General features: G+C 36.9%; 1 protein-coding gene and 1 pseudogene across 7 annotated transcripts in view; one reads left to right on the top strand and one right to left on the bottom strand.

Annotated features, from left to right (window-relative positions):
- LOC144974888 (uncharacterized) overlaps positions 1-7,256 on the bottom strand; it is a 50,890-nt gene extending 43,634 nt beyond the window's left edge. For 3 of the 7 annotated variants that reach the window (XM_078918348.1, XM_078918350.1, XM_078918349.1), the window contains exons 1-4: positions 7,107-7,253; positions 4,761-5,016; positions 3,652-3,750; positions 2,621-2,797 (exon numbers count right to left, since the gene is read on the bottom strand). In XM_078918348.1, coding sequence (XP_078774474.1) covers positions 2,621-2,797; positions 3,652-3,750; positions 4,761-4,877 — 393 coding nt within the window. In that variant the 5' untranslated portion in view covers positions 4,878-5,016; positions 7,107-7,253. Of the gene's footprint in view, positions 1-2,620; positions 2,798-3,651; positions 3,751-4,760; positions 5,017-7,106 lie in introns of all 7 variants that reach the window. The other 4 variants (XM_078918344.1, XM_078918346.1, XM_078918347.1 and 1 more) reach the window with 3 other exon arrangements.
- Positions 7,257-19,304: 12,048 nt separating this feature from the next.
- Positions 19,305-21,067, top strand: LOC144974887 (proton-coupled amino acid transporter 1 pseudogene; annotated as a pseudogene).
- The last annotated feature ends 6,264 nt before the right edge of the window (positions 21,068-27,331 follow it).

The following is a 27,331-nucleotide window of genomic DNA, read 5'->3' as shown; positions in this document are numbered from 1 at the left end:
CTCCCTGAAAAGATAGTAAACCTCATTAAGGAAATGTATGAAGGATCAAGTTGCAGGGTTGAACATGAAGATCAGCTTACTGACAGCTTTGAAATTAAGACTGATGTCAAGCAGGGATGCTTGCTCTCTCCATTCCTGTTCATCCTTGCCATTGATTGGCTAATGAAGAAAACCTCCAAAGGGAGAAGAAATGGGATACAGTGGACCCCCTGGACACAGTTGGATGATCTGGATTTTGCAGATGATCTGGCTCTTTTGTCCCACACCCAGGACCAGATGCAAGCAAAAACCACAATTATAAACAGCCTCTCGGAATCAATTGGTCTAAGAATACACCCTGCAAAGTCAAAGGTCTTGAGGATAGGTACGCGTCAAAGGGAGCAGATCAAAGTAAAAGATCAGGAACTCGAAGATATAGACACAATCTGCTATCTCGGAAGTATAATTGACAAGGATGGAGGCACGGAAGCAGAGGTGAAAGCACGAATAGGAAAGGCACAGGCTGCATTCACATCTTTGAACAGAGTTTTGGAGAACTAAAGATATCTCCTTTCAACTAAAGCTAAGACTTTTCAACTCAAACGTGAAGTCTGTCCTACTGTATGGATGTGAAACTTGGAACGCATCACAGGCATGTATAAGGAGGGTACAGATTTTTGTAAACAGGTGCATGCGTAAGCTACTCAGAATAAAATGGATGGATAGAATAAAAAATGAAGAAGTATGGAAAATAACACAGCAGAAACCAGTGGGAGAGGATATAAGAAGAAGACGATGGAGGTGGATTGGACACACGCTTAGAAAGAATGACTCAACTATAACAAAGAAAGTATTGGACTGGAACCCTCAGGGCAGAAGATCAAGGGGAAGGCCACGAGGAACATGGAGAAGAATTAAAGAAGCTGATATACAGAGAAGTGGTAAGACCTGGAATGAGATAAAAAAGTTTGCTCGGGATAGAGAAGGATGGAAACTGTTTGTCTGTGGCCTATACCCTGACCCAGGGTGAAAAAGGCAATGATGACTGTGATGGATATCTAAGTTCTTTCAATGTTTTCTCATAATAAACCAGAGGAGCATATTATTTTACCTATAGGAGAGATAAAGTCAACCTTCTTTATTTTATCTATCTGCTTATGTTTGTACATTAATTATGTGTGCAACAATGTGGTCTTGAGGTATGACACTCGCCTTTGGATTGAAAGGTCCTGGGTTCAAGTCTCACTCGGTGCATAGTTGAGTCCTTCAAAAAGGCTCTTTACTTACATTCTCTCATGGTACTCAGGTGTAAAATGTTGGCCAGGGACCTTTGTAAAGTGCTTTGAGCACGTTTAATGGATATTGTGCTGTATAAAAGCTCAATTTATTATTATTTTTTTTCAAGCCCTGCTCTCAGCGGCACATAGTTGAGTCCTTGGAAAAGGCTTTTTACTCACATTCCCTTACCATACCCAGTTGTAAAATGAGCACATGACTGTTAGCAGCACTGTCTCTGTTTGAAAAAAAATTGTAATATTACCTTACAGGCATTATGACTCATCCTACATGTTAAGTGTTGCTATTTGCTAGGGACCCCTTGTAAAGGGTTTTGAGCACATTTAGTCATTTAGTGATTAGTGCGCCTTAAAAATGTTGAAGTCAGAAAAGTGAGTGGAGCAGGCACTTATGTTGGTAACAAGAAGATATGAAGTGAGTAGAAAAGTGCCAGAAGACAATAGAGAATAAAAATTTTTTTTCGCGGCGGTGGTGGGGTTTGAACCTGCGACCTTATTGGTACGACAACTCCGCCTGGCAGGTGAGAGCGTGGCTCTACCGTGTGAGCTATCCACGAACACAAAAATATTCGTTTCAAACTCAAAGTCATTTCTAGATCCCTCTCTCACCCACTTCTTGAGACCGCCGATTCGTTCACCACCATCGCGAAGTAATTTTGACCAGCAGTTAAGCTTAATAGCCAATATTCTCATCACAAACATATAACATAGAAACGATTGAGACATTGAGTATGCTCCGGTGTATGGGGTGAATTTTTAATTCAGAAAAGTGAGTGGAGCAGGCACTTATGTTGGTAACAAGAAGATATGAAGTGAGTAGAAAAGTGCCAGAAGACAATAGAGAATAAAAATTTTTTATTCTCTATTGTCTTCTGGCACTTTTCTACTCACTTCATATCTTCTTGTTACCAACATAAGTGCCTGCTCCACTCACTTTTCTGAATTAAAAATTCACCCCATACACCGGAGCATACTCAATGTCTCAATCGTTTCTATGTTATATGTTTGTGATGAGAATATTGGCTATTAAGCTTAACTGCTGGTCAAAATTACTTCGCGATGGTGGTGAACGAATCGGCGGTCTCAAGAAGTGGGTGAGAGAGGGATCTAGAAATGACTTTGAGTTTGAAACGAATATTTTTGTGTTCGTGGATAGCTCACACGGTAGAGCCACGCTCTCACCTGCCAGGCGGAGTTGTCGTACCAATAAGTCGCAGGTTCAAACCCCACCACCGCCGCGAAAAAAAATTTTTATTCTCTATTTGTCTTCTGGCACTTTTCTACTCACTTCATATCTTCTTAAAAATGTTGAAGTCTTTAAAAATTAAAAATAGCTATTCTCTCACCTGGTATTCTAATGACTTAGGAATGTGATTACAAATATTGTCAAAATAGTAGATGATTCGACTCAGCTGTTGGAGAATAGTAGCTGCACTAACCCTAGCCTCTTCAAACAGGTATCGTTGAGAATCTTCATCGTTTGACAAAGATGAGTCTAGTCTGTTCTTAACAGCTGTAAAAGCCTGTATAATGAAAAAAAAACAACAGTAAGAGCTATTAATAATAACATATGCAAGTGTAAATAAATAATTTATTATGATCTAATCATTTTTTTTCAATTATGCATTTCAAAATCATATCAAATGATTTGTACAACATAAAATACACGAAATTACTGCAAATGCATTACTATCATCATGATAATAATCAACAATATAATCAGCGACATAATTTGTTTTGGTAAAAATTTGAAAATTTCTTGTAATTTTAAAACCTTTAATATTTGATCAAGTCCTTCCTTTTAGTTTTAATTTTTTTCTAATTTTTTTTTTCAGATACAAATGTGAAATTAACCGCAGCGTCCTAAAAGCCTCTTCATTGTAAAAGAAAAAAACCCAGAAACAAACAATTAAATGAATTTGTGTTTAAGAAATTTAAGTATTTACAACAACACAAGCAATGAAAAAGAGGCAAAACAGTTTTGTCCATTTTCTTTTGTCAAGGGATAAAAACAGTAAGAAAATCTGGTTAAAATATAAGAAAATACAGATTCTTAAAAAATAATTTCAATAGTAGAATATATAGGATTAGCGTTCAGATAAGCAAAGAACGAACCATCGTACAAAAAATACACTTCCACCTCAATCCTCTACCACCACTTTAAAAAAAAAAGGGGGGGGGGGGGGGGGGGGGGGGGGGGCTGAGGAGGGAATACAACGATGGTTTTATCTGTCAGTTATCTCTCGCTGAATATAAAAAGCAAACCTATCATTTGTTTTATTTCAGACACCCTTAATTTGCAAAAACAGTCTTTGTTACTTTAAAAAATCTAGTCACTTTTAAAATCCAGTCTCTATAGCAAAAGATTACTGGTTACCTGGCTAATTTCTGGCATAAGACTTTTCTTTCCTAGTCCATCCCCAAACATGTCCTCCTCTTGCTTCTGCTTTTCTTTGCTGGCCAGATAGGCAGCCACCTGGATGAAGAATGGAAAGTTGCTATTTATTGACCACACACACATGAGTCAAAATCGTAATAGACATTATACACAATCATTATAAAATAATATCATGGAGAATTTAACAGTACATCTCAAAGAGGGAGGAAGCTGCTGAAACAGTATTGTACATCTTAAAATTAAATGGTCAAGCAATCCAATAGACTCACTTTGACCTCTCAAGAAATTTACAGGTTTTTATTGAGCTTTTATATAGAGCAAAATCTACTAAACATGCTTAAAGCACTTTACAAGGGGTCCCTGGCCAACAGCAACACTTAACATGTAGGATGGGACATGATGCCTGGTAGGCGATATTACAATTTTTTTCGAACAGTGACAACGCTGTTAATGGCCAGGTACTCATTTTACACCTGAGTATGGTGAGAGAATGTGAGTAAAGAGCATTGGAATGCGCCAAGCGAGGCTCAAACCCAGGACCTTCTGATCCGAAAGCGAGTGTCATACCACCATAACACATAGCTGTACTATATGTGAACTATTGTGTTAATGCGGATATGTGTTGGGATGAACTCAATACTGGTAATTTAATTTATAGCCTCAAATATGAAAATTGAGGTTACTTTCTCTGTGTTGTGCAGGAAAATATATTCTTAATCTAAATAAAATGTACAAGATGCACCTCTGTACATGGTAAGCAAAGACTTAATGCATTTGGAAACTGCAATGTATGGGCTACGTAGTCTGAATGGGAAGTCATGACCCCAAAACAATAACTTTAAAATCACAAGTGGCTAACCAGCAACTTGTCTCTGCGTATCATCGATGAAAGATTCATGCATTTTCCTTTAAACTACCTGTAGCCATCTTCATCAATTTATCCATCCCCATACAGTGGCATGTAATTCTCTTGTTCTGGTTGCAGTGTTTTGGCTTTTACCCACAGCCCTCCTCATCTCAGCCACAACCAGTAATATACCATCCACATTTCATAGTTTATGATGAAAAAATATTGTAATTTCACTAACCTTTGGATTGAGATGAGCAAATTTGAGACTGTCAGGAAGATCCTCTGGCATTTTCTTGAATCGCTTAGGAAACCCGCGGATTCGAGTTTGCTCATAAAAATAATTATTCATATCCATTTTGAATCTGATATATCCGCGTTTGATACAGTGAATAGAATCAAATTGGCACACAGTATCCTCAGATCATAATCTAATGATCTTCCATGATGTTTGAACAGATAGGACACATATCAATCCATTTTAGTTGAAAAGTATTCTGGAAAAAAGTCAAATAAAATCATAAGCTATCTAATGAAGATAAAATAGCATCTAACAAGGATAAATGTACATAGAATTATCTTGAATAGATACGAGTAGACCCTACTTCTATCTCTCTAAATTTGATATAGCGACTGTCCCATAATTTTTATCAGTTTTTTTTTTGTTGTTGTTGTTGCTGCTGTTGTTTGTTTGTTTGTTTGCTTTGGAGAGTTTTTTTTGTTTGTTTTTTTTTCTTTTGGAGGTGGGGGGGGGGGGGGGGGGGGTTGTTTTGAGGTGTTAGAGGGGGGGGGGTTGTTTTGTAGGTTTAGAAAGGGTTTTAAGCTTGAAAATTCTTTGTTGGGGTTTTGTTTCATTATATTTGTCTTCAAAGCATTAATTTCTGTTTGACACAATCACATTATGATGCATGTCTCAGAATTGAACTAATTGACACAAGAAGAATATATAGAACGTTTAAAAATCACATCATAATTTTTTAAAAAATATTTAATCTCATGAATCAACAACACCCCACACATTCTTTAACATCAAAAGGCCACAGATGACCATCATACAAATAATCTTTTTTTGGAAATCTAATGAGTTTGGGATGCACTGATATATAATGCCATAACAACCACAAATCATGATCAATCCATATTAGCGTCTCCAGCAATGTGCAGTGTTTTTCATCAGCATGATGAAATAAATTGAAAAACAATAGTTAAAAAAAGAACCAATAATAATAATAAGAAAAATTATTATAATGATCATGAAAATAATAATAATAACAATAACAAGAACAACAACAACAACAATAATAATAATAATAATAATAAAAATATAATAATAATAATAATAATAATAATAATAATAATAATAATAATAATAATAATAATACATGGCATTTATATCGCACATTTTCATCACTGTCTGATGCTCAATGCACGTTACAAATAAATATACAAAAGTTAAATATATAAAACGTATACCACAATGATATCATTAGCAGCAGTGAATGTAATAGTGTATCAATATCATGAAAATGTAACGGTAAAAAGGTAGTGCTTTAACAATGATTTAAAACTATCAATAGATTTTGCTTCTCTTATCCTCCTTGGCAGGTCATTCCACACAAAGGGCCCAGTGTAAGTAAAGGAACAGCCGCCATAAAATTTATAATTATAATCGTTTCTAAGAGTAAGCTTCGCTTTATCAGTAGAGGATTGTAAATTCCTATTTGGTACATATATTTCTGACATGCTTTTTATGCAGTCAGGTGCTTCATCATTTAGGCTTTTAAAAGAAAAACAGGGCAATCTTAAAAATAATTCTTTGACAGGCAGCCAGTGCAGCTCATACAGAATAGGCCATTCTCTTTTGTCTTGTTACTAATTTAGGTGCCCCATTCTGTATGAGACATGCAGGCGCGAGATTTTATCATGCTTATGAGAGATAAAATCCAATTGCAATAGTCTAAACGTGATAAAACAAGAGTTATGATGAGTTTCATTGTTGCATCTTTAGGAAGGAAATATAATAATAATAATAATAATAATAATAATAATAATAATAATATATAATAATTATAATATAATAATAATAATAATAATAATAATAATAATAATAATAATAATAATAATAATAATATAATAAAATAATAACTGCTAGGGATTTTTTTCTTTCTGATTTGTCTTGTTTTGATTTTAGAGATTTTTAAAATTTATATATTTGGTTTATTTAATCCTTTATTTAGTTTTTAAAAGTCTTAAAGGTTAAGTTAAAAAGTCTAAATCTAAAACTTTACCTGGATGTGGGAATGGTTTAGTTTCGAAATTATTTTTTTGGACTAATTGACAATCGACCGATGAATAATATGATTGGAGACAGAATACTTGGCAATTCTAAGCACACAAATGCCTCGAATTTATAACTTATCGGTCTGTCGCCAACACCGTTGACATTCAATTTCAATTGAGATCATTATTATTATTGTTGTTGAGAATGAGAATGAGAATGAAGAAATGTGTTCCCAAGAAACTTTGTTTAAAGTTCAGACTTCTTTTCGTCACAAGTTTTTAAATATTCAAATCATCAGCTACTTACTCTTGATGAGTCGACCGAGTTAAACGATATGAATAACTCCAACACAATCCAATATTAATGACAGCTATTAATGAATGTCGTGAAATGCTAACTCGCGTCCCTCGCGACTCGATTCCGCCATCTTGTTTAGTTAATCTTGTGCTTAACAACGCTTGGTCACGCTTGAATGGTTAATTAACTCTTTCATTTTCGTTTTCGTCTTTTAAAACCGAAGCACGGTGAATGCAAGTTTTTAAAAAAAAAAAATTAAATATCAATTTAAAAAAAAAAAAATAAAGAAAGAGAGAGAGAGAGAGAGAGAGAGAGAGAGAGAGAGAGAGAGAGAGAGAGAGAGAGAGAGAGAGAGAGAGAGAGAGTGTGAGAGAAAGAGAGAGAGATTTTAATTTCAGCCACTCATACAATCAGTTATAGAATTGTTTCAAAGAAAGGATGGCAAAACAATGAACAATGAAGTCTGAAGTCAGTCACATCCATCTGTAATATATTTACTTATTTATTTATTTATTTTTAATCAGAAATTCGCATCTCTGCGTCTATATTTTACTTTTGATCAGCACTAAAATGTACAGTAACAATTTTTTTATATTTTTTTATTCATCGTCAACTTGACTACAAGTCTTTCAACGTTATCTAGTCTAGTAGAATTTCAAAGCTAAGTTTACTCTATTTTGATTTCATTTTAGAATAATCTTTTTACCTATCTAACTGTTAGGTCAACCTAGTTTTGTTTTTTGTTTTTTATTTTATCCTCTTTCCTTTATTTTAAAGATAACTTTGAAACTCATCCTTCCTCTTCCGTTCTCCTAATATATATATATATATATATATATATATATATATATATATATATATATTATATATATATCTTTTCTTTCAGTCTTTCTGCCCCCCCCCCCCCCCACCCCCGGTCGATATATATTTATATTTAAATATCTTAATAGGGTAGGTAGGGGCCAATAATAACTTTACCGCGTCTGGTATACTTCAATAACCCCCCCCCCCCCCCCGCCCCCATACATTTTTCTTGATTTATAAAGTTTTGATCTCATTACTTCATCTCATTGTCGCTCTGCTCTCTCTCTCTCTCTCTCTCTCTCTCTCTCTCTCTCTCTCTCTCTCTCTCTCTCTCTCCGTCAATCTCTCGCGCGAAGTCCCAGGTTTGAGAGATTTTTGCCAAGATGAGGGTCATTTAAATCGATCGATATTTGAAGGACGAGTTTTCAGATCAAATTTTGAAATATTATGGGTTTTTCCATAGTACGACAGTAATAATAATGCTGCAGGAAGAATCAAGGAGCAGAAAGCATTGCGAGTCTTCTGAATGTTTGTGCTATTCATTTAGGCCCCCCCCCCCCCCCCCTTATTAACTGAAGTTCTTGTTTTGTGAAAGTTTCGATTTTAGAATTTATTTTTGTATTTTTTAAAGTCAATTTTTATTCTTTACGCTAAGGAGACTTCGAAGGTAAGAGTTATTGTAAGCGCAACGGACAGCAACGGGGTGAATAGAAGTTCCGTGGAGGTAGGTGGGCTGTATTTGCACAACATCTACAAACCACCTGGAGCGACTTGGACTACACCAACAGTGCCAGTGGTTAGCCATCCTTCCATCTGTCTGGGAGAGTTTAATAGCCACCACTACGAATGCGGCTACCGAGACTGCAATGAGGCACGTAGACAACTCCACTCACGGATGGACTGTAACGATCTACACCTAGTGTACAATCCGATCCTACAGCCAAGGGTACCTTTAGGGTTACCCGCCATAAGAAGGATTATACTCCTGACCTCACTCTCGTCACGAAGTGAGCGAACGGTGAACCGCTGCAGATGAAGCGGACAGTCCCCGGCGACTTCCCGCATAGCCAGTTCTTATCACAGCAGGGGTGACAATTCCAAGGGTGCAGTCTCTCCCACTCTACAGATAGAACTTCAGGGAAGGCTAACTGGGAGGAATTCAGTTCGTATATCGAGGAGGTTTGCCCTGCTATTTCTCCCAAGTCCGAGAACATAACCAGATTTAACAAGCTGCTGGTTAAGAGCGCTCACCACTCCATTCCACGGGGCAAACAGAAATTAAACACCTCCTGCTGGACGGGAGAGTCGGAAAAACTGTACAAGGAGTACCAGTAGACCCAGTCCCAGGACGTATCCGATATACTACTTCAGTCTCTGGCAGAAGGAAGGATGCAACGGTGGCAGGAGACCGTGGAAAGTCTCGACTTTACAGACTCTAACCGCCACGCTTGGCGACTGATAAAGAAATTGGATACGGACCGGAATTTTGTGAAGGCTGCACCAGAATGTGAGACAGACACAATTGCCAGGAACATAGAGAAACTGATCCCTAATCAGGCTTTTGAGCGCGGTGTCCGCAAGACGTACCGTACAATTTTGGACTTGCTACCTGTGGAGGAGTCGGACTAACATCCCAGTTCAGTCTCCGAGAAGTGTGTGCAGCCATTAGTGATGTCAAAAACGGCAAGGCAGCAGGGATAGACGGCATATATCCCGATATGATGACACATCTGTGCCCCAGGACGCAGGCCTGGTTGGCAGAGGCAATGTCTGACGTCCTTTCAAAAGGAAAGCTGTGACAAGTTTGAAGTACGCTAAGATAGTTGCCATCTTGAAGCCAGGGAACCGACAAAGGAGGCCGACAGTTACAGACTCATATCACTTCTGAGCTCCTTGTACAAACTCTCGGAGCGTGTTCTATTAAATTGATGGGGGCCGGTCCTAGACGCTGCCCTGCCACCCGAGCAGGCGGGCTTCAGCGAAGGGAGGTGTACCACGGACAGGTCATTGCCCTTACAGAGCATATTGAGGCAAGGTTCGAGAGGAAACAGCAAACTGGTGTTGTATCTATAGTCTGGTGCGAACGATTAATGCTCAAACTTGCAAAGATCATAAGGTACAAAAAGACCTTGAAGTTATTCTCTTCAATCTTAGGGGAAAGACAATTCCACGTCGCGATGGGAGACGCTACGAGTAAAGCTAGGAAATTGAAGAATGGGGTCCCTCAGGGTCTGGTGCCAATGTTATTTATTTAGCGACATGCCAAACACTTCCTCTCTGAGGCTGGGATACGCGGAAGATCAAGTAAGTAAAATCAATAATGAAGCAATGCAAATAATAATAATGATAGGTTTGTTAACTTTGTGAATTTAAAATTCCTACTTAACATGTGTACTGAATTATAATGTAATATATGTATCTATGAATCCTTGCGTAGCGCTATTGTCACTTTCATTTACTTTTAATATATGCACAACTTGAATTGTAACTTTATCTTTAATTTTTTTATTGAACATGCTTGCAATTTTTAGGACGAGTAATTTGCATTTTATTTTTTTTTGGTGTGTGCATATGTTATTCTTGTTTTTTTTTTTTTGCATGCATATTTAATTTACCTTATCTTGATGAATAGTAATAGCCAGTCATAGCCAGTAATGAGTATGCTTAACTATTGTAAACTATTATATACATAATATCTAATAGACTTACAAACTGTTGGGCATGCGACCCATGCTATAACTATAATATAAGGTCATGTCAATCATGTAGACATCCTTTGATGATTTAAGCCTACCCATTGATGTCTGCAGTCACATTTTCGCCTTCTACGCCTCAAAGCTTGGTGAGAAGTTGCCAGGCTTTGATACTAGTAAGAGGAGACACTGGGTGGCTGCGAATCGGCTTCGGTCGAGGAGCTGCCTGACAGCAAGTGCGCTTCATCAGTGGGGACTTTCCGCCTGTCCCACATGTACCCGATGTGGGCAAGAACCCGAAAGGGCAGAGCATCAAGTTGAACGGTGTGTTGTGGCGATGCTACCGGGCGGGTTCGCGACGGTGCACGAATGCGGACCGGGTTTTGCTGATTGGGTCGATCGCCATAACATAGTAGTGTGAGAACCATAAGAGGCTGCTGCCTTCTACGCTCACTCATGGATAAACTCCTCCTGGAAACGATTTCATTGGTCCATTCATCATATTTCAAGCCTTTGTTCTCGTGAGTTCTTGAGTTTAAAAAAAAATTTTTTTTAAATATTTTAATTTTTACCGAAGAGCGATTGGTCTGACAGCTGACGTGTCAACAGCTGTCAACTAGCTATGCCTTGAGTCACCGTTGACATTTTTGTCAATGGTTGTCTCGTGGTTGCGTCACACTCACCACCTTGATGAAATCATTAGCCAGCCATCAGCTGATAGGTAAAAATGCCAATTTATGTTCTAGTTACATCTGAAAGAGAGCATATCACTGATCTCGTCTCATTCATTGAGATATAAACAATGATATAGATATAAAGAAATTCAGCCAATAAATAAAACAGTTGCTAAAAAAAAAAGCTAAAATAAACAAAAGCAACTTTTAAAATCAAATTTACCTGTAAAACAATTGGTTTTCAACAGATTTTTCTGAAATAAAGACCAATGTTCTTTTTTCATGCTGATATAAAAAATGTGACTACAAATTCCTCACATAATATTTTTTACTTTTAGTTTTTAGCTATTGGGCGGACTCAGAAAGGTGTCAATTTCTTTCTTTTCTTTTTTTTTTTTTTAACATAATAGTTGAGTTATACCGTGGCAGCTTGTCGCGTCTTTGTTCTGGACGACCGACTGGGGAGCTTGTGATTAGTCCAAGACTTTGGGACCCTTGACTCACTATTCTACAAGAATAGACGGCGGCGGCGATCAAAGACTTATTATTCTAGGTACTTATAGATATTTGCATCTGTTTTTCGATGGGACCTGATAATGGCAGCGGTTACATATTGGACAGGTGGCAAGTCCCAACTGATGTAGTGAGCGAGCTGTTAGGCAGGTTCTCGATCGAAACCGACTGGCTGCCACCCATGTCTCCTCTTGCTGACAACTTCTCCCCCCAGTTTCGAGGAGTCAATGTCCCCGCCCCTCGAGGGATTGAATTCGTCCAAACCGACTGCCATCTCCCATATGCATCTCTGTTCGAAGTCAGGGAAGCTACGTACAATAGTGTGTACGTTAAGCAACACATTTCACTGGAACTATGCACTTCTTAGTTGATGCAAACCCCTTTTATACAACACCCAGGAGGCCGTATGGAATGCATTTTTTAATAGAGGCAAGCTTTATTGCCATTATTTGTGGAAGGCTAGATCGATAACTGATGAAATCACTCCAACTACTTGATTAAAAAAAAATAATCATCATAATCATAATAGTGATGATGATGATTACAACAACAATAGCCATAATAGTAAGTAATTAGAAATAATAATAATAAATATAATAATAATAATAATAATAATAATAATAATAATAATAATAATAATATAATAATAATAATAATAATAATAATAATAATAATAATAATTAATAAAAGTACAATAGTATAATATCAACATTAAAGTATATTACAAGCAAATAAAATTATAAAAACAAAAGTTTAAAAAATATCAATAGACAGAAGGAATTTAAAAAATAATGGGGGAAATACTGGGATTTGAACTCTCGAGCCTTAAACTCAGAGTCAAACAGCTTATATCCACAAGCCATGGTGTCACTGAACTGTTAGTGACATTTAATCATGTCTATTTAGACATTTAAAAATGGATTTGAATGCCACTCTTATTTTGATATTTTGAACTATGTTAATTGCATAAAAGCAGAAATTTAAAAAAAATTACGATCAAAATATTTTTACAGCTTTGATTCGGGCAGTCAGTTAGTGCATGTGTTCAATCTGGAAGTAGGTCAACAGTTATTTCCATTCAACCGAGATTGTCGCACTTTTCACTCTCTCTATGAAAAAGAGTTCCTTATGGATACTGAATAGTGGCAAAGCACTATTCAGTATCTGATACTGAATAACCACTTCCTTTGTGGAATATCCACCACAAGAAACAGGTCATTAGTTCTGTACAATAAGCGGCTACTATCTGTCTGTTTTTGTGTGTGTGTGTGTATTCGAGGCTAGCGGACAAACGCTTTGACCGATTTGCGCCAAAATCGGCACAGACCTAGAGGGGAACATTGTAAGGGACAGGGACTGACCGGAAGTGACGTCACAGAATCAGAAGTAACGTCATAGGTCAAAACTCGCTGTTGAGAAGTTCAATCTGCCCTCAGAGACTAGGGAATTGTCGGATTGCCCCAAGGAATTTACCCAATGGAAACCGTACGGTGCTCTTATTGGCTAACCAACCAGCGGCCTCGATGAGAAAAATATCCGCCATTTTGCTGTTGGCTGGGAATCGCGTTACTATAGTAAACAAGCGCTGATCGGCCGTTCATGACTCATGAAAACAAGTTGCTGCTCGCTCGTTTAACTCAAAATTATTCAAAACGATCTCTCTAAAATGATATAAATGTGACTTCTTAAGGTTTTCTTCACGGTCAAAACCACACATTCTATTAATGATTACGTCCGAGGCAAAAAGGAATATTGACAGGTCGACCGAGAGTTGAACTCGTGAGACGACAAACATCAATGCGAAGTGTAGCGAGAGTCAAGCTATTGTTTGTCTTGTCCTATTCTATATAGAGAAAAGGATAAATAGTATAGCCTCGTGTGTGAGTGGTTGCGTGTCATAGTCTTGTTTTTAAATTGTTTCTGTTGTTTATGTGTGTAGTGATGACTCTCTCACACTCAATTTCAATGCCGAAAGAGGAATTCCCGCACACAAGAAAGGGGAATTGGGGTGGTATTTGGCATACATATTGTATAGTATCTAGTTCTAAATAGATAACTGATTAGAATTATATTATGATATATAAACACAATGCCAAATACAATTCCGAAGTTTCCTTATTTCAAATGAAGTAAAGCTCCAAAACCTAATGGTAGTGATTGTAGTACTGAGTGTTAGTGAGGTGATGTGGTGTTGGTGGTGGTTGTAGTTGTAGTAGTAATAGTGACGATGATGTGGTGGTGGTGATGATTGTAGTTGTAGTAGTAGTGGTAGTGATGATGATGTGGTGGTGGTTGTAGTAGTAGTGGTAATGGTAATGATATGGTGGTGGTGGTGGTGGTTGTAGTAGTAGTGGTCGTGATGATGATGTGGTGGTGGTGTTTGTAGTAGTAGTGGTAATGATGCGGCTATGTGGTCTAGTAGTATGACACTCGCTTCCGGATCGGAAGGTCCTGGGTTCGAGCCTCGCGCTCGGCGCATTGTTGAGTCCTTGGAAAAGGCTCTTTACTCACATTCTCTCACCGTACTCAGGTGTAAAATGAGTACCTGGCCGTTAACAGAGTTGTCTTTGTCCGAAAAATTGTAATATCGCCTAACAGGCGTCATGTCCCGTCCTACATGTTAAATGTTGACCAGGGACCCTTTGTAAAGCGCTTTGAGCACATTTAGTAGATATTGCACTATATAAAGCTCAATTTAAAAAAAAAATATTTCAATGATGATGATATGGTGGTGGTGGTTGCAGTAGTAGTAGTGGTAGTGATGATAATGTGGTGGTGGTTGTAGTTGTAGTAGTAGTGATAGTGATGATGATGTGGTGGTGGTTGTAGTAGTAGTGGTAGTGATGATGATGTGGCTGTGGTGGTTGTAGTAGTAATTGTAATGGTGATGATATGGTGGTAGTGGTGGTTGCAGTAGTAGTGGTAGTGATGACGATGTGGTTGTGGTGGTTGAAGTAGTAGTGGTAATGGTAATGATATGGTGGTAGTGGTGGTTGTAGTAGCAGTGGTAATGGTAATGATATGGTGGTGGTTGTAGTAGTAGTGGTCGTGATGACGATGTGGTTGTGGTGGTTGTAGTAGTGGTGGTAGTGATGCTATTGTGGTGGTGGTTGTAGTAGTTGAGGTAGTGATGTGGTGGTGGTTGTAGTAGTATGTGGTGGTGGTGGTTGTGGTAGTAGTGGTAATGATGATGATATGGTGGTGGTGGTTGCAGTAGTAGTGGTAGTGATGACGATGTGGTTGTGGTGATTGTAGTAGTGGTAGTGATGATGATGTGCTGGTGGTGGTGTAGTAGTAGTGGTAGTGATAATGATGTGGGCTGGTGGTTGTAGTAGTGGTGTTAGTGATGATATTGTGGTGGTGGTTGTAGTAGTAGATGATGTGGTGGTTTGAAAACACATTACAGGTTATTATAATACATGATTACACACATTCTCTAACTTCATTTTTTGACAGCTTCGTTGTGCCATAAATATACGCAACAGTTCTGAAACATTTTATTGTGGATTTTGATATTGTTTGTTGTTTTTCTTGTGTCGTTATGTTGACATAGATACCGAATGAATGGTAATTACTACATTCTCAGCCAACAACAAAATGGCGCTGAATGCTTTCATTGGTGGACACTTTTTAGGCTTCGTACGTATTCTCATTCGTTTAATTCTATGGATTGCCCTCAACGATGCATCAATCCGAAGCTATACCCGGGGAAATAACATAGAAGTCCAGGTAGTGACATCACTAAACCGGATGTGAAACCTTGAAGCAGGAAGTTGATCAAAAAATGACTGGGAAATGATCCGATTACTCACAAACGTGAAAAAAGACATTGAGTTACACTTAAGGAAGGCTTTAAAAGCACCAATAGTGATATAATTAGGGCTGTGCGGGTACCCGGGTATTGCAGAATATTTCGGGTACCCGGGTAGAATCCTCGGGTACCCGGGTATTTTTCAATTTCTCTTTAATACGTTATTTTATTGGTTTATAGAATATAATTCAATCATATTTAAGTTTTAAAAAACTATCCGTAATCAAAATAAAATTATTGATTACGTTATGGGCTTTCCAATAGCTAGGAATAAGTTAGGAATCAACCTGATTCCAAGAAGTCAACTTTCTCTCGGAGATCGAAACTAATGAACGTCCTTCCAAGAACTCGAGATGTGGACTATAAAAACACCCCCCGGCTATTGTTTTCACACACACACGACATTGCGACGCTGAGTAATTAATCACACATCTGTCACTATGTCGTCCCAGACAAAATCCCTTTCATGGAATTATTTTGACAGAAAAGATAAAAACGGGAGAACTGATCTCTGCTAAGAGAAGCTGTCTCGGTGAAAGCCACATTGACAAGTTGATCTTTTTGAACAAGAATTGCTAATGAAGGAAGTTTTTTTTTATACCCCTTTTGCCTTTTGCCTTGATTTTCTCAATCGTTGAGTTGTTGCAAAGTCTTTATTTTTTGTTTTGATTCTTAATATTTTGTTATATCTTTTTCTACAGTTTGTTCAAATAAAGATATGCTTAAAAAAACAACAACAAAAAAAAAACAAAAACCAAACAGACAAACAAAAAAAACAAAAAAAAACCCGCCATATCATTTATATAATAAATTACCCGGGTAGGAACAGCCCTAGATATAATCAAAACCGGAAGTGACACTCAGGAACCGGAAGTGGGCATGATAGACAGGAGAATCGTCCGATTTTCTTATAACTTGTTACAAACTTAGAGTGACAAATAAGAGAGGTTTTAGAGCCACAAGAAGCGATGTAATCTAAACCTGAAGTGACCCCTAGAAACCGAATGTGGACCTAAAAGGCTGGGGAAGCCTAAAGTGATACATAAGGAGACTTTATTTCATTACATAATTATTAAACTTCGCATCACAATATTGTTCCACATTGATAAAGGAATTGAATCTTAACAACTGGTGACACTATGCATTTTTTCAATCATCTGTTAAATTTGTGACTGATGCTCAGGATCTGTGGGTTGTTTGCTTTGGTTGAAAGGTAAGTACTCAAGGTGGCTTCGGGCCGTTAGTTTACGATTATCGGTTGATATCAGGGGCAAAATATACTTAATTTTAAATTTTCGAGTCAAAATAAAACCACTGAAATGTGTATTCAACTAATTTTAATAAAGTATATGATGATTAACGTAATTTTCAATAATGTATGCATTGTATGTTGATTGAATAGCCCGAGTCTCACACTGTATGGTTATAGTTTTTATTTTAAAGGCATCAATGTTAATAGATTGACAGGCGTAGCAACAAGAGGTCACGGAGGAACCATCATTTGGAATAATCAATTTCCAGCTTTGTATGTTGGTTGTTTTTTGTTTGTTTTGTTTTTGTTTTGTTTTTTGTTTTGTTTAAAAAGAGTTTTACGGCGCTTGCAACACATTAAGGTCATATAAGCGCCAGTAGAAAAGAAGAAAACTAAAAAGTTATAGAATTACAATTAAAGCACAAAAGAAAAGGTGAGACAAAGGGGAATTGGTCCAAATAGGGAACAGATGTAGATTTCAAGAGTACACCATCAAAGTACTTAGTTAGAGATCACCTAAAAGTCTCATCCAGACACAAGCACAGGTCCGAACTAAGAGGAGTACACTCAAATGTTTACCAATCATATATATGTAAACTAAACATAATACAATGCATAACAGAGAGATTATTTACAAGGAAAAAAATATCTCCCAAAACTATAACTATACATTCGACTGTTTCCCTCCCAGCCAAGGAATTCCGGCCAGGGTCAGGACAAAACCAAGTAATCTCATTCCAAGACAACGACAGGAAACAATTGGAAAACGGGTTGGGTGGATAGAAGACATAGCATGTACCTCCCTGCCCACTATGGGAGGTCAGGATCCCCACCCAGTTGTATGTTGGTTGAATAACCTGGGACTCATACAATACGGTAATTGTTTAAAAAGGCATCCATCTTAATAGTTTGAAAGGCATAGCAAGAGGTCACAGAGGAACCATCAATTTCCAAGAAATAGTGTCAGTCTTTCATTATTTTTCTTGTCCTTGTTAACAAAAACTACGTCACAATCGAGTGGGACTGATGTATGGAAAGCCATTAAGTCCCATCAAAAATAGGATGTCTTCAAGACTGTATGTCTTTTAAATGAAAGAAATAAGTTGCCTCTATTAAAATTCTTAACCAGGAGATTAAACTGCTTACATTTCTATGCTTAATCAGTTTAACTAAAAAGTGCAAAGTTAAAACATTTACCGGGTTTGCTTCGGCTCGAAACAGGGGGACCGTCCATTATCTGCCTGAGAGGCGTATCCCATTCCCTCTCTCTTTGATCAAATAAAGCCAGTTATTTGCAATCGTCTCCCGCCGGACATCGGGGGGGGGGGGGGGGGGGGGGGGGGGGGGGATTTCTGCCATTATCGGGCCCATTCTCTAGGCGCTGTTACCAGCGTTCCTGATACCATGTGCTGGCGAAAACTAGTCGTAAATATCTATAACGGCGAAGGAGTAATAATAATACTTTGAAATCGGGGAAAGACTTTATGACACCTTGTATTTTTAAACAAAAATCACATCATACTCAGGTGTGAAATAAATGTCTTTGCTATTATCAGCGTTGGCTATGTCGAAAAGAAAATTGAAATAACGCCTTTTTATGTGTACAGTATTGCTGTCGCCTTTAAACCACATTTTGTTGATTGTGATGTTGCGTTATATATACAAGTTCACTTTTCATTTAACAAGGATATAATAGAAGAAACATAATATCGAAAAATTATTTAGAAAAAATATTACCAAAGTGGCAAAGATGTGGTAATCAATTCATGTATAAAATATTCTTTTTCTTCTCCGATTGAGTCAATTCTAATACAGTACGTGGTGTCATAACTTAAAAAAAAAAATGGGATCGTCAATTGGTGTGGATAACTGAATTCATAAGTAGGAATATCAATTTAATCCCGAGTCTAGTAAAGTTGAGGTTTTATTAGACGTTCTGTTTTCTGAGCATTGATTGAGTTAGATATGGCGGAAAGAACTTGGCAATAGAATAGCGGCCTACCCAAAGTAAGCAAACATTATTACTCTTCTTCTGATGTTCATGCCACAAAAATAAATAAATAGGTTTAATAAATAAATAAACAAATAAGCCCGGTAACACAGGCTCCATGGGTCTTAAAATGATGAACGACTAATTATAACATCATAAATAGAGCCTGATACACAAAGTGACCTTTTAACAAATATCCATAATAGAAAAGCATAGCTTATACAATTATGATAATTAGTCATCATGCTAATCGAGCAAGTGTTCCCGCAGCATGATTTTTTTTTCTCCCAGTGACGCATTCAATGGTATCACAACGTCTGCATACTGGCGCAAACTAATTGTACCTTGATAATTTATTGTTTACGCTTCAGACCTAGTATCGTATAAAATTAGACAACCGTAATATTGTAGGCCCGTGAAGTGAAACCGGTTGATGTAAAGTTGCACAACGACTATATTAGATACTGACGAATTGGAAGTGTTCACTGGTGTGTTAAGCCGACGGCGATAACATTAATGATAATATTATTTCAATATGGAGGAGGATCAAAATGTTATTTCAACTATTGTATTGGAACCAGAGGAAGATTTGAGAAAGCTAGTGTTAAATAGCAATGTTAACTTCGAGAGTAATGGTAGTGTCAGGAAAAGTGAAACAAACTCCTCCTTACCAATGAGAACTGTTTATCATCGTTATGGCAGTAATTCGGATCATTCCACCAGTTTATTTCGTGCTGATAATGCATTGGGTGATAACGACGCAGCTTATAAAAGCATCTACCCAAATGATAAACCAGACAAGTCCAAGGAGAATATTCTTGAACACGAAAATTCGTTTATAGAAAGTTCAACCACTAATAATCAGACTCTAATGCATCTAATCAAAGGCAACCTTGGCAGTGGGTTACTGGCCTTGCCTGTTGCATTTAGGAATGCTGGACTCTGGACTGGTTTAGTGGGCATTCTAGTCATAGGATTTGTTACTCTACATTGTATGCATGCACTGGTAAAATGTAGCCGAATTCTGTGTAATCGAACGGGAAAACAAAGAATGGACTACGCTGAAGTGGCTGAATATTGCTTGAAAACTAGTTCCAGTCGGTTTGCACGCTTTTCTCATCATGGAAGGACGTGTGTTAATGCGCTCCTCGTGTTTACACAATTAGGTATTTGCTGTATCAACCTTGTTTTTATTGCCAAGAGTATTGGCCATGTGGTTAATCTTGGCCGTATGTCTGATGCTGAGATAATCCAAAACTACCGCAAAGATGAAACAGATCCAAGAGTATATGAACTAATCACGGTTGTTGTGCTAATACCTTACGCTTTCATCAGAAAATTAGAGCATCTGTCACCTTTCTCAGCAGTCGCAAACATTCTCACCTTACTGGGTATAATAATCATATTTCAATACATAGTTCAAGGTCTTCCTGATACTTCAACACGCCCTTCGTTCAGTGATGTCGGCAGCTTGCCTTTGTTCTTTGGCTCAGCTTTCTACACTCTTGAAGGAATCAACTATGTTCTCCCACTTGAAAACACCATGAAACACCCGGAGGTATTCGCCAGTTGGGATGGGGTGTTGAATCTAGGCATGGTTATTGTAATCGTTTTGTATGCCAGTACGGGATTCTACGGTTATCTGAAATTCGGTGCTGAAGTAGAAACGAGTATCACACTTAATCTACCACAGGATAACTGGCTGTACAAGTCGGTGGTGCTAATGTTTGCTGCCGCAATTTTCATCACTTATGGGATTCAGTTATATGTTCCTGTCAAAATCATATGGCCATCCCTTAAAGAAAAGTTCAACAATTCGTTTGTCCATAGCTATGGAGAGTACATTTTCCGAGTGTTTTTCATTCTTGTGACTTTTGGATTCGCTGCTGTAGTTCCTCATTTGGATCTCCTTATCGCTCTGGTCGGGGCCTTCGCTAGCTCTTTCTTGGCGATTATCTTACCAGTTATCATTGAAATAGCCACTTTAAGTGAGGAAGAGCGGCCTTTACCGTGGTGGCTGTTTCCGAAAAATACCATCATATTATTGTTTGGCGTCTTAGGATGTTTTACAGGAACGTATTCTGCTCTTAGAGAAATCGGAGCTACGTTTTAATGAAACGATATCTGATTTTGAGTTGCTTGCACGTTTGTGTTTGTGTATATATGTTTGTTTATGTGTGTGAGAGAATATGTTTGCGCATATCATGTGTGACCATGTATGTTTATGCCAACTGACGACCGATTTATATATATTATATATAAATTTTATATATATATTATATATATATATATATATATATATATATATATATATATATATATATATATATATATATATATATATATATATATATATATATAGTGTGCGTTTGCCCAAGAAGCTCAAACATTGCCATTCGGAAATATAACGGACCAACACACAAAAACATGTGCAACTTTGAACGTTTATAGTCTGGTTAATACAGTTTAGTGAGAATTACTCATAAGCATGGATGGCAAAAAGCAATTACAAAGACCTGAGTGACGTCAACTTCGTTCTATCTAGATATCTGTCCCTCCAGGAAAACTCCATTTTTTTCGCAAAATTATGCCACAAAAATACCAACAAAAGGGTGAAATTATGCCACAAATTATGCCAGAAACGACAAATTATGCGGTCAAAAAATGCGGAGATTTATTGTTCTGCAGATGCAACTTGTAGGCTACATATACAAGCAAACCATGTACAAATTCAAAAGCAAGAAGAAGAAGGAGAAGAAAGAAAAAGCCTACAACAGAAATCTCAACTCAAAATATGTAAAGCCATTAAAAATTGACGCAATTGACATCTGAATACCAAGAAAGAATACATATGAAGTTATGCAACAATTATTATTATTATTAGTATCAATGATAAATACTGTTTGGTAGCATCAACATTATCATTCGTAAAAGACACCTAATCTAAAAAAAAGAATCAATTTCTCTTAACCCTACAAGGTTATCAGGCCGACCTTTGTTTGAAAAAGACTTGTTTTCTAACAAGTACAAATGAAATTTTTCTTCACACTTCCATAAAGGGAACAAACCAAATTAGTTTACCTCAATATTATTCATTTTTCTTAACTTAAATGATATTTCACAATACTAGAGCCATTACCAAGCCAAGCATATTGTCTCATAAGGTAGATTGTGCAGCTATGTGGTCTTATGGTATGACACTCGCTTTCGGATCGGAAGGTCCTGGGTTCGAGCTTCGCTCGGCACATAGTTGAGTCCTTGGAAAAGGCTCTTTACTCACATTCTCTCACCGTACTCAGGTGTAAAATGAGTACCTGGCCGTTAACAGCGTTGTCTCTGTCCGAAAAAATGTAATATCGCCTAAATGTTAAATGTATAGCTGTTGGCCAGGGACCCCCTGTAAAGCGCTTTGAGCACGTTTAGTGGATATCGCGTTGTATAAAAGCTCAATTATTATAGATTATGTTCTACTCTACTGACGTGTTTTCAGCATAAAGCTGCTTAATAATTAAGTTGATTTCGTCACAAAAACACCCCTATTCCATTATGTATGTCATTTTATAAAAAATCCTGGTTGATTAATTATGCTACAAGTAGTGGAAACAGCAGAATTATACTCTTAAACCCCATTTCAGTCCGAGGGCTGATTTTCCACTTTTTCACAAAACGGCACGATTTTTAATGCAGAAACTTCAAATTTGGCGACTTTTTACCCCCCCCCCCCCCCCCCCCCCCCCCAATAGTCTGGTCTAATTTTGTTGAAACCCGCTACAGACGGGTAATGTGAGTCACGGAAAATTTCCATTATGTGGACAATGAAGATTTATTATTATTATTATTATTATTATTATTATTATTATTATTATTATTATTATTATTATTACATATTATTATCATTATCGTTATTATTATTATAATTATTATTATTATTATTATTATTATTATTATTATTATTATTATTATTATTATTATTATTATTATTATTATTATTATTTTTATTATTATTATCATCATCATCATCGCCATCATCATCATCATTATTATTATTATTATTATTGTTATTATTATCATTATTATTATTATTATTATTATTATTATTATTATTATTATTATTATTATTATTATTATCATTATTATATTATTATTATTATTATTATTATTATTATTATTATTATTATTATTATTATTATTATTATTATTATTATTATGTTGTTGTTGTTGTTGCACACAGTTTTGTGTGTTGATACGTTATATCCGGCTGGCGGATGTTGTGAATATTTTACCTAACCGTATAGTGTCAATACCCACACCCATCATCCCGTAGCTTTGGCATAATATGTCAATCGTAAGTTATGTGCCAAGTAAATCGCTCCCTGATTCAGAATTTTAAACAATATATTTAAAAAAAAAATTATTTCTAATTTCAACAATTTTGCTTTTGGTATCAAACCTATTGTAAATTTGACGCTAATTAAGAATCTAAACTCAAAACAGCGAAATTCCGAGGGAGAGAAAAGTTGTCCACTTTTTTATACTGCCTCGCCCCCGATCGCTGATCGCTCAGAAATAGGACCAGCCGGATTTTCGAGCGACCGTCCATCACAACGCTTCTCTCCCCCACTCCTCCCCCCCCCCCCCCCCTACCACCACCACCCTAACTCTACCACCGGTTATTTAATCAGCCACAAATTGTATGCCATTTTTTTTTTTTAATTGCTAAAAAAATTTTTTTTTAAAAAGACAAAATTATATGCGGCAAAGATTTGTTTTCTATTATTATTGTTTTAGAAATAAAATAAAAAGACGAAATATGCGGCAAAGACACGGGGAAGGCATATATACGATTGTGGTGGCATTTTCCTGGTGGGGCAGACAATATATATATATATATATATATATATATATATATATATATATATATATATATATATATATATATATATATATATATAGAGAGAGAGAGAGAGAGAGTAATAAATATTGTTGTTTAAAAATCCTTTTTCTTGTTAAAATATTTGAGCTTGGGATAAAGCGGGCTCTAAAGCCCCCCATAGACGCCGACATCCGCTGATAGCGGGACGGATGACCTATCGCTGTGACCCGATCCCTGCGTTTATCGCAGATGATTTTTGCCCACATACGGGGAGATATTTTTTTGAGGCGATCGGCGATCGGGGGCGTGGCAGTATAAAAAAGTGGACAATTTTTTTCGGATTTTCGCTGTTTTCACGTCGGATTCGTGATCAGCGTCAAATTTACAATAGGTTTGATACTAAGAACTGTGTGTTTACTCCAAAAATTGGTGAAATTAGAAATAAATTTTAATTAATAGTGAGGCTATGTGGCCGACAGAACCGATCCCAGTTACTGTCTGTTATTCTATCTTTCGTCTTGCGCACAATAGTGATTACTTCTCACTAAATTATATCAATTAGACTGTTGAAGGAACGAAATTGACATCATTCCACTCTTTGTTATTGTATTAAGGCAGTCATTTTGGTAATTAGTTCTCACTAAATTATATCAATCAGACTTTTAACGTTCAAGGTTACTCGTAGTTTTGTATGACGGTACGTTATTTCCGACTGGTGGATGTTGTGAGCATTTTACCTAAACTCATAGCATCAATAACCGTCCAAGATATTCGCATCATATGTAGCAATAGCTATAATAATCTAACATGTCGAGAGAGAGAGAGAGAGAGAGAGAGAGAGAGAGAGAGAGAGAGAGAGAGAGAGAGGGAGAGAGAGAAAGAGAAAGAGAGAAAAATTTACTTGCGCTATATATACCGCTATATTCAATAAAGGTGCTCAAATCACTTTATAAGGGTCTTTGGCCAACATAAAAACATGTTAGACGAGACATGACTGTTAAGCGATATTGCAATTGTTTCCCGACAGAGACGACGCTGTAAACAGCGAGGTACTCATTTTAACAGTGAACAAGGTGAGAGAATGCGAGTAAAGAGCCTTTTCCAAGGACTCAATTATGCGCCACTCAGAGCGGGACTCGAATCCAGTACCGTCCGATCCAAAGGCGAGTGTCATTTCACAAGATCACATGCATAGCCGCACAAAAAAGTGATGAGAGAATAGATTCATATGTATTGAAGGAGGAGAGAGCGGATGGAGTGAGTAAAGTTCTTGGATATTTATAGAAGGAACCAAATTGACGTCACTCATCTCATTGTTATTGTTTTTAGACACCCATTTTTATGATTAGTTCTCATGAAAATATATCAGACTATAACGTTCAAGGTTCCATGTAGATCTTTGGGCTGGAGTGATATTTCTGGCTGGCGGACTTTGTGAGTGTTTTAATTTAACACAGAGCATCAATAGAAGGAATGAATTTGACGTTAGTCAACCCGTTGTTATTGCTTTTAGACAGCATTTTATAATTAACTTATCACTAAGTTATATCAATCAGACAATGAACGTTCGCGTTTGCAGTTTTGTGTGTTAATATGTTATACCCCGATGGAGATGTCGTGAGTATTTTTCAAATACGCATAACATCAATACATTTGCAATCCGATTGAAGTTTAAAAGCAACGTAGACCACGGAAATTTTTCCATTTTGTGGACAATAAAGATTTTTTATTTATCGTCATTATTATTATTATTATTATTATTATTATTATTATTATTATTACTATTATTATTATTATTATTATTATTATTATTATTATTATTATTTTTATTATTATTTATTATTATTATTATTATTATTATTATTATTATTATTATTATTATTATTATTATTATTATTATTTATTAAAACAAATCGACAGTGTTCCCGTGGCAGGTTAAACGGGTACTCCTCGGGACTACTCGCATTCGCCCCCCCCCCCCCCCCCCACACCACCACCACCACCACAACACACGCACACAGCTCTTTTTTTTTTTTTTTGGGGGGGGGGGGGCGTTGTTTGTAGATTATAATTCAAGGTTACAATGCCCACCCCTGTCATCCCGTAGTCAAGGCTTTTTGGCATCTGCCAATCCCAAATGTATGTGTCAAGGTCGACCGTCATGTCGCGTCAACGGGTGAGGAAAAAAAAAAAGAAAAAAGAACTGGCATATTATTATATCATCACATTGAAAATTATGAAAACTCTTTTTTATTTTGTATGAAATCCTTTATAAATTTTACGATGATCAAGAACGAAACTTTTGCCATCTACCTCTTCCTGGCGCAACATTTATAAAAATATTATTAAAAAAAAAATAATAACACAGCATTTATTTGGCGCAATATCCACGTGCTCAAAGCCCTTTACAAGGGGTCCCAAGGCAACAGCAATATTAAACTTGAAAGACGAGACATGACGCCTGTCAGGCGATGTGACATTTTTTCCCAACAAAGACAACGAACGGCCATGTTTTACACCTGAGTACGGTGAGAGAATGGGAGTAAAGAGCCTTTTCCAAGGACTCAACTCTGCGCCACTCAGAGCGGGTCTCAAAACCCAAATCTTCCGATCCGAAAGCGAGAGTCATACCACTTGGTGCATCACAAAATAGGGAGGGGCACTGTTCTGTCGGCCACATGGCCTCAATATTAATTAAAATTTATTTCTAATTTCATCAATTTTTGGAGTAAAACATAGTTCTTGGTATCAAACCTATTGTAAATTCGACGCTGATCACGAATCTGACGTCAAAACAGCGAAAATCCGAAAATAAATGTCCAATTTTTTATACTGCCACGCCCCCGATCGCCGATCGCCTCGAAAAATATTTAGCAAGCCGGGCTTTGCGAGCGATGGACCGTACCTAGGTTTATCGGCCAGGTATTTGGCCACACACATTGCGTTTTCACCCCGGTTTGCCTGATCGGGGTACGAACCAGGATCAAAACCGCGCGTGTATGGAGCCTTTTAGGCAGAACAGGAAATCAGGTGCGGCCGCTCTCATCCCATTGCATCATCATCTTACTCATCACTACCACCTAATGATGTTTTTCACTTTGTATTATAAAGGGAAATAATCAACACTGTTCATGATTATTGGCAATGCAATTTTTGATCAAAGGCGTCATTGTCAATGGTCCTATTTCAACTTGGTTTTCTCTTAAAATTACTATTTACCAATTCAAAATATTGTAAAAAGGAAATACAAGCATGTGAATAAAAGGCTTGATGCATGTACTTGATTCTTTTCGTGACAAAAACTTGGATAGTTGTGAAACCATGAATAAAATACCCTTTTTTTCTTTCAGTGCAAGTTCTTTAGTTACTTATATAGGGTAATAATGATTAGAGTTGTGAAATTATTAATTATTCAAACAATCAATCATTCACTCAATCAATCCAAGAGTAACATGTTGTTTTGTTTTTAAGGGATTTACGGCGCTTTGTACACTTTAGGTCATTTCAGCGCCAGTAAAATTGAAGACGATAGAGGAGTCAAAACAATTTCGATCAATTTACAATAAAATCACTCAGGAAAAAGTAAGACGAGGGAGACTGGATAAAATCGGGAACAGAAAATTA

The sequence above is a fragment of the Berghia stephanieae genome, chromosome 6 (genome assembly GCF_034508935.2).
Source record: "Berghia stephanieae isolate SIO BIC M18660-M18661 chromosome 6, UCSD_Bste_1.3, whole genome shotgun sequence".
NCBI lineage: Eukaryota > Metazoa > Mollusca > Gastropoda > Nudibranchia > Aeolidiidae > Berghia > Berghia stephanieae.
Note: the sequence above shows the minus strand (reverse complement) of the source record. Positions and strands in the feature narration are given on the sequence as shown.